General features: G+C 43.8%; 1 protein-coding gene across 5 annotated transcripts in view; it reads left to right on the plus strand.

The window, feature by feature from the left end:
- Window positions 1-7,039, plus strand: part of XPNPEP1 (X-prolyl aminopeptidase 1) — a 31,164-nt gene extending 24,125 nt beyond the window's left edge. For all 5 annotated transcript variants that reach the window (XM_086900374.1, XM_086900373.1, XM_023929830.2 and 2 more), the window contains 6 exons: window positions 1,496-1,556; window positions 2,401-2,470; window positions 3,611-3,784; window positions 4,645-4,721; window positions 5,347-5,445; window positions 6,492-7,039. In XM_086900374.1, the coding sequence (XP_086756500.1) occupies window positions 1,496-1,556; window positions 2,401-2,470; window positions 3,611-3,784; window positions 4,645-4,721; window positions 5,347-5,445; window positions 6,492-6,620 (610 nt within the window). In that variant the 3' untranslated portion in view covers window positions 6,621-7,039. The remainder of the gene's footprint in view (window positions 1-1,495; window positions 1,557-2,400; window positions 2,471-3,610; window positions 3,785-4,644; window positions 4,722-5,346; window positions 5,446-6,491) is intronic.
- The last annotated feature ends 206 nt before the right edge of the window (window positions 7,040-7,245 follow it).

Raw genomic sequence — 7,245 nt, forward strand, 5'->3', positions numbered from 1 at the left:
GACAGGCCTTGCTGGGGTCAGGGGCAGGATGTCAAAGTACAGTTCCCATCTGAGTGCCATCCATTCCCAGTGTGCTGGGAGCTGTCTAGCTGGAGGTTTTGATATGAAGTTGCAGGAACAGGAGCAGGCCTGACTGCCCTAGCTTAGCCTTGGGCTGCCTACTCAGCAGCCTGCACAGCTGGGTGAGGCACCTCACCTACCCTGACAGGATCTGCCCTGTGGGTAGACTGATACTGAGGTCAGAACAAGGTGGGGTGAAGAAGCAGGACAGCAGTGCCCCATGGTGCTCTCTGCCTTTTCAGAGAGACTCAGAGTCAGGGTTCCTCATCCCAGTAGTCACTTGGGTCTTGGGTATGTTTTTGGGAAGGCATCATGTCTGAAAACACACTCAATGCTATTTTGACAGTGCCTTTCAGTGGCCTCAGTTCCTTTACTGTGGAACTCTCGACTCCATGTAAAATAAAAGATCTGAAGTTTTTAACCAGTGTAAATAGATGAGAAGTGGCTTGTTCAGGAAGATGCAGGACAAGCCTGGCTGCTCCTTTGAGATGAGCTTTGTCTTTAAAGCTATGCCTTTTTGTTATGTCAGTCAGGAAGAGCTTTGAAAAAGAACCATACAGACATCCTTTGATAAGATTTTTACAAGGAGATCTTTTTTCCTCCCCTCTGATGGACTAATTAACGATTTCCTTAGTGCCACTATGAAAAGCAGCCCTTTGGATACAATGTAAGCTGGACATCAATGGCACTTACCACAGCATTGTGACAGGGATGCTTTGCTTGTCCCTGCTGAGAAGTTAAACCGTGAGTTCTTTGTGACCACGGCCTGTGTGTGCTGGGGAAGAGCACAGGGACAGGAGTGAGCATTTCAAAGGGAACTCATTATTTCAAGAGCCATTGTGTTTTTGACAGCAGGCTCAAAACGCTGTTTGCAGAAGGAACTTAGAGATAGTTTCTGACGTATTGGATTAACCCCTATCCACATGCAGGATGATTTATAGAAATCTTAGCAGAAGACATCCTGAGGATGAAAGGGATAGTATCTCCCCTTACACTTCCCTTTACTGAGCTGGTAACTGTCATTTTTGCAAAAGTGTATGTTTAAAGCTGTTAATGAATCGCCTTCCACACAAATAGGCTAAATTTGGCCTGTTCTCAATGGACATGTACCTGTTGCTAAACCTCAAATTAGCATAGTTTTATGAGCAGTTTAGATTCTAATTTGGGAAGAGCTTTGGGATGCTTATGGTTGAAAGGTAACAGTGTGAATCGTAAATCATTATTGCTACATCTGGGGCATTGTGTTCAGGAATTTTTGAGATTAGGAGTGGTTATCCAAGACACTACATCATCAGTCTTGTGTAGCACAGAGCAGATGACTATCCATTTATGAGCTCGGTTTGCTGCAGTGTGACTGGGTTTCCTGTGAATACTCACTTTGATCTTTCTTTTTCCCCCATCCCTTTGGTTCCTGCATCTTTCTTTGCCTCTGAAGAGATGGTACAACAGATGTAACCAGGACAATGCATTTTGGCACACCATCAGCCTATGAAAAGGTAAGTTGGGATCACAGTGTGGTTTGTGAGCTGGCCCTCATTATTCGAGATACTTAAATTAGTAATGTGCTCTATTGCTATGCAGTCAAAGCTCTCTATCGAGTTTACCAGTACGTGGCAGCATTTGGCTAAGGATTAAAAAGGAGACTCTCATACTTCAGACTTCCAAAATATAAACTGTTTCCAAGAATTGACACCTTTCTATCTTAAAATTCACAGCTCTCATCTGCAAAATTACATGTTTCCTCTAAGAAATAAGAAAATCAGCAGTCTGAGGATAAACATTACTGGTTTGTCCAATAAGGGATCCAGGGGGATCTAATTTAGTGCAAAGCTCAGTGTTTGATGCAAGGCTCCAGTCAGATAGTGCCTAGTGTACAATATTAAAAATGAGTCTCAGACTTACCTGAAAAGGTCTGTGTTGGAAATTTAGCACTGTAATTTTGTTTATTTTAAATTGCTTCTTTAACTTTTTATTAGTCTTAGCTGAAACTAATTTCATTATTATAGTTCACATAGTGAGAAAAATATGCTGTAGGGTATGCCCAGGAAGTTAAAGTACAGCCACAAAGAAAATCAGTCATGTAGATCAGGTGAATGCTGATGCTAAACCTGCAGTCTGAGTTTGTGATAGTCTGTCTGAAGTTACTGGAGAGGGATCTTCAGAGAGATTTTAACTGCTTCTGCTCAAGGTTTGTTTTGGCATTACCAGCCACAGGAGAGCATGACCAAGTTTTTCCATATCCTCTGCAATTTGCTACAAGATGCATCCTTTCTTTCCCTTCTTGGGGAATACAAAACTTTTCCTTTCCCTCTTCACTTACAGCACACATTTCTTTGACAGGAATGCTTCACATATGTCCTGAAGGGACATATAGCTGTGAGTGCAGCCATCTTCCCAAATGGAACCAAAGGTGGGTTGGTGAGTTGGAGTGTTTTGATCTCTGAAGAACTGTTAGGTGGTCTGAGAATGTTATGATTGACAGGCCTTGGCAGATTAGGCAGATATTGATGTAACTGTCTGTTTCCATCACAAGAGTTTGAATTCTGGGTTACTGATGCCTTCTGTCTCAGTATCAACCAGTGCTGAAAATTCTGAGGGGGACAGTGTGAAGGATGTTGGTGGAAGTGCTCTGGCTCTAGGCTGATAGTGACTTTCATCAGGCAGTAGCACTCTAACACATGTACTTGGAGGTTGTGTTCTTTACTAATGGCCCTATCAAAGAGAGAGGTCACTTTCCAGCTTCTTAAGGACTGGCTAATTCTCTTCCAATTACTGTGGAACTTCTTGTATCAGTGGGAAAGTACATGGGAAAATGATACACAAAGGAGCTGTTTTTATTTTGTGCAGGGAAAGTTGTGACTTATCATCAACCTCTGGTGAATTTGTTACAGAATTGTTTTCTCCCTGGTCACACCTTATACAAAACGAGCTCTTTTTAGAGATTGCCTTAGTTTGCATTCTTGGGTAGGCAAGAGTTAGAAGCAACTGCACAGTGCTATGAGAAACCCAAACTGAAAATGAAGGGTATTTGAACTTGGATACATGGGCTTGGTGTTCACATGCAGCCGTCAGAAATTCCGTGCCCTCTGGTTGAAACTGTGAAATGAGTGGCCTTCCAGGCAAGAAGCCTGGCTGATTAGTTCCCCAAATACGATTGGCAGGTCTCCTATTTTCAGTTCAGTAAGTGCAGCTCCTTTTAAGACAGGTACTGAATTTTCTGTGGAACTTTTAACCATTAGATTATTTCATGAAAATGTCAGTGGAACAAGCAGCAGTGCAATATTTCTGTTACAACCATCTCTTGAAGACCTGTAATGGAAGAGAGAAGGGCTTTTTAGCTGAGAAAGGGATTGAATATCAGAAATGCCAGATCTGCCCTGTGACTTCTAGCCATCCAATGACTTGCTTTCTTTGTGGGTGATGAGGCTTTTTGAGGAGCTGGTGGTAGTTTTCTTTTTGCATGTTTTCCAGGTTTGAACCTTTAGTGTGATTATCAGTGTCCCTGAAGGAGCCTGACTTGATTGAATTCTTTCTCCTTGTCTGTCTACAGGTCATCTTCTAGACTCCTTTGCACGTTCTGCCTTGTGGGACTGTGGCTTGGATTACCTGCATGGGACAGGACATGGAGTTGGCTCTTTCCTAAATGTACACGAGGGTCCTTGCGGCATTAGCTACAAAACCTTTGCAGACGAGCCCTTGGAGGCTGGCATGATTGTCTCTGATGGTATTTACCACTGGTGATTCTCTCTGGTCACTGGGAAGGGACCAAACTCTTCTAGATGCAGAGGGAATAAATGTGACAGTCATGTAAAGGAACGGCTGGATCAAAAGCTCTGGGCCTGCCTCCCCAGCTTGCTGTTTTAGTTATCATTTAAGCTCTCTAGATAAGGACCCTCACATTAGCTTTTCACCTTCCATGATGATGCACCTTTGCAGTGGGGTGCTGCAGGACTGCTTCCTGCTCTTTACAGCACAGGTCTCAGAAAAACTGTGTTGACCAGCTGGCTCTGGCACACTGTGGAAGAGCTGGCTGCAGTACAAGGTGGACACCAAGCTTTCAGTAGCTAATCCTGTCTTTGCTATGGGCTATTCGAGGCAGCTGTTAAATCTTTGCATGCCTTATTCTTCCAGTAGTAAATTAACAGCCTGCTGGGGTTTGTTGAGAGACCTACATTCCTTCAGGGCTGCAAAGTCCTCTCAGGAAGTCAGGATAACAGTCTCTAAGAGAGTGTTTTGAGGAAGGGGTTACCCACCTGCCTTTCATGAAGACATTAATATTTTCAGTGTTTCTGGTATTTGAACACAAGTATTCTGTGGTCTCTCTTGAATTCCAAGGAGATTCTGAAGCTTGAGCGCTGTCTGTCTTGTTTCTTCTCTCTGTGAGAACTTCTGCTGTCACCTTGCTTGGGGCTTCTGTGCAGATTTTGTAGTGTCAGAAATTTGTTTGCCTCTGTGGTTGCCTGGTGTCAAGATTGCTTAGTGACTTCAGTGGACTGAAGACATAGAGGGGAAGTTTGGCCATAGGGAATAAGTACTTGCAGAGTGCAGCAATGTGGCTTAGTTAATTACTGTCTGTTTCTGCAGAGCCTGGCTATTATGAAGATGGGTCCTTTGGGATCCGAATAGAAAACGTCGTCCTTGTGATCCCTGCTGAAACCAAGGTGAATGACCTGCTCAGGATGCACCTTTCTCCATGACTTGCTGGTTATAAAACTTGAAGTACTGGAACTTGAGGTGGGACCATGCTGCAGACAGTTAAATCCTACCCAAGATTTCTGGTCTCCAAAACCCCTTATTGATGAGCACTGGTTCTAACGGGAAGACAGTTTTGCTTCTGCAGAGTTTCCATGGGTTGAAATGTGTGTCTGAGAGTTGTTTTAAATTGTTTTCAGCCCCTTGGAGTCATTGCTGTAGAACTGGTTGATCTCAAGTTGGGATTTGCCTCTCTGGTAGGGAGCCCTCAGTGGCAGTAGAAACAGACAGATTTTGACATTATAGTTGCCAGTCTGGCTGGGTTAGGCTTTTAGAAATGCCAGACTGAAAATGATCATATAGTCATCAAGCTGAAATCCTGTACAATTCTGACCTTTAGAAAGTGATCATTGAAAGAAGTAACTGAGGTTTATATCAGGATTCTTTGCCTGAGCTGTAACAAAAATTATACCATAAGTTGCTCATCTGAATGTTACCTTGGTTATTCTGTAGTGATGACACAACCAAGGAGTAAGTGTGATCTGGGTGGAGCTATTTCTAAAATTGTGCAATCCATTTGTCTTTCTGCTGCAGTACAATTTCAAAAACAGAGGGAGCCTGACCTTTGAACCCTTAACTCTGGTTCCAATCCAGACAAAAATGATTGATGTTAATTTGCTGACAGAAAAGGAGGTAAGTAAAGCGGGATTGCATTGCCATCTTTGCACTAGAACCAGATTATTCTCTTCTGTTTGAAGGAACCACTGGCCTTTGTTCCTTTTCGTAGATCCAGAGAGCATTCCTGAGCACTCAGACTTATTTTTAAGCTTGACCCATTTTGAAGTGAGAGGCTGGACTAAACAAGCTTTTCAGATGTCCTTCCTATCTATGTTATATGATGAAGACAGGATCTCACCAATTAGGTTGTTTTGGTAGTTCCCTTGATATGATACTTGCTGCTATCATCTCTATTCCTACTCCTGCCTTAAGTTGCTTCTGTCAAATGTCTGTCTTGCCATGCTATCTCCCCAAGGACTATAGTAATGACTGTCCTGTCTTGTTTTCTGCATCTGCTTGTGACCAGGCCCATTCAGGCACACCCCATGCTCAGTACATATGAACTCTGAGCAGACTCCTCTGATACCTGCTCAGCAGCATTTATTTCCTGAACAGCTTCATACTCTAAGCTTCTGTTTGTTTCCCACTACCTTCTCCATGGCATATTTCATCCTGTTTTTCTACCATACTCCTTATTTTACATCAGCACATGCTCCTTTTTGAATGATAATGCTATTTCACATTTCACATTTGCTGAATAGGGTTGTGAAGGGTACCAAGATCTGCCCTAGGGTTGCCTGTTCAGATCAGTGGGGCAGATTGTGCCTCAGGAGTGCATTGTCCAGTTACAATTTTGCAGAGCTATGTATTAAACTGTGCCAAGGTAGCTATTCAGACTTGCTGGAGGCAGTGATTTGCAGAGACTTTACTCGTCAGCTGAATTGACCCTTGGCTCCTCTGAAAACCCAGGATGAATTTCTTCAGTTCCTACCCTCATCAAATTTACAAGTTACTTCCATAGAATAGAGATCTGTCTCTTCAGGACAGGATTCCATGCCAGCCTAACAGCTCAGACCCAAAGAGCACGAGGGCCTACAAATGTTTTTGGCTGTACGTAACTTGTAAGATCACAAACTCTCTTCTGTGTTCATGCTGAATGTCCTACCCCTCCCTTTCTCCAGTGTAACTGGGTGAATGAGTACCATCAGAAGTGCAGGGAAGTGGTTGGAGCAGAGCTGGAGAGGCAAGGCCGGCACGAAGCTCTTCGGTGGCTCCTCCGGGAGACGGAGCCTCTGGCCCGAGTTCAGTAGCACCACCACTGGCTGTAGAGCATCACGACAGCTCCGTGTTCCGATCACCTGCGTCTTCCTGGAGCTCGGCGCCACTGGGAGGATGTTTTCCAATAAGCATTTGGAAATCAGGAAGGAATTTCATGTAGTGTTTCTTGCCCCACAACATGTCTGGGTCATGTGGGGCTGAGGAGGGTTACTGTCTGAGTAAGTGTTTTGGGGGGAGGGGTTGAGCATAGAAAACAAACGAAGTAAATAAGCACGTTGCCTTTGAAACAGGGGTCTTATTTCAATAATGGTTCTAAGAGGCAATACTGGAATATTTTATACTGTCTGGTTTTTCACTGTGAAAACTCAGTATTTTTGCATACTTGGGTTCCAGTTGCTAAGATGTTACCCACACAGCAGGACTGATTACTGAATAAAAGATTCCAATCCGCTGCTTGCTCCATCTGTCTTCTCTTGCAGTCAGTGATGTGTTGGGTTTGGCAGCTTGAAGAAGGACAGGAACCTCATCTTTCCACCCTTGTGAGTGCATCTAACTCAGGCAGGAGACAAATATGTTTAGAACTGCCTGGTGCCAGGCGCTGGGCAGAGGTTATGGAGAGAGCTGGCAGGAGCAGTCAGTTCTTATTTGTGACAGGTC

The sequence above is a fragment of the Cyanistes caeruleus genome, chromosome 8 (genome assembly GCF_971803275.1).
Source record: "Cyanistes caeruleus chromosome 8, bCyaCae1.hap1.1, whole genome shotgun sequence".
NCBI classification, from domain to species: domain Eukaryota; kingdom Metazoa; phylum Chordata; class Aves; order Passeriformes; family Paridae; genus Cyanistes; species Cyanistes caeruleus.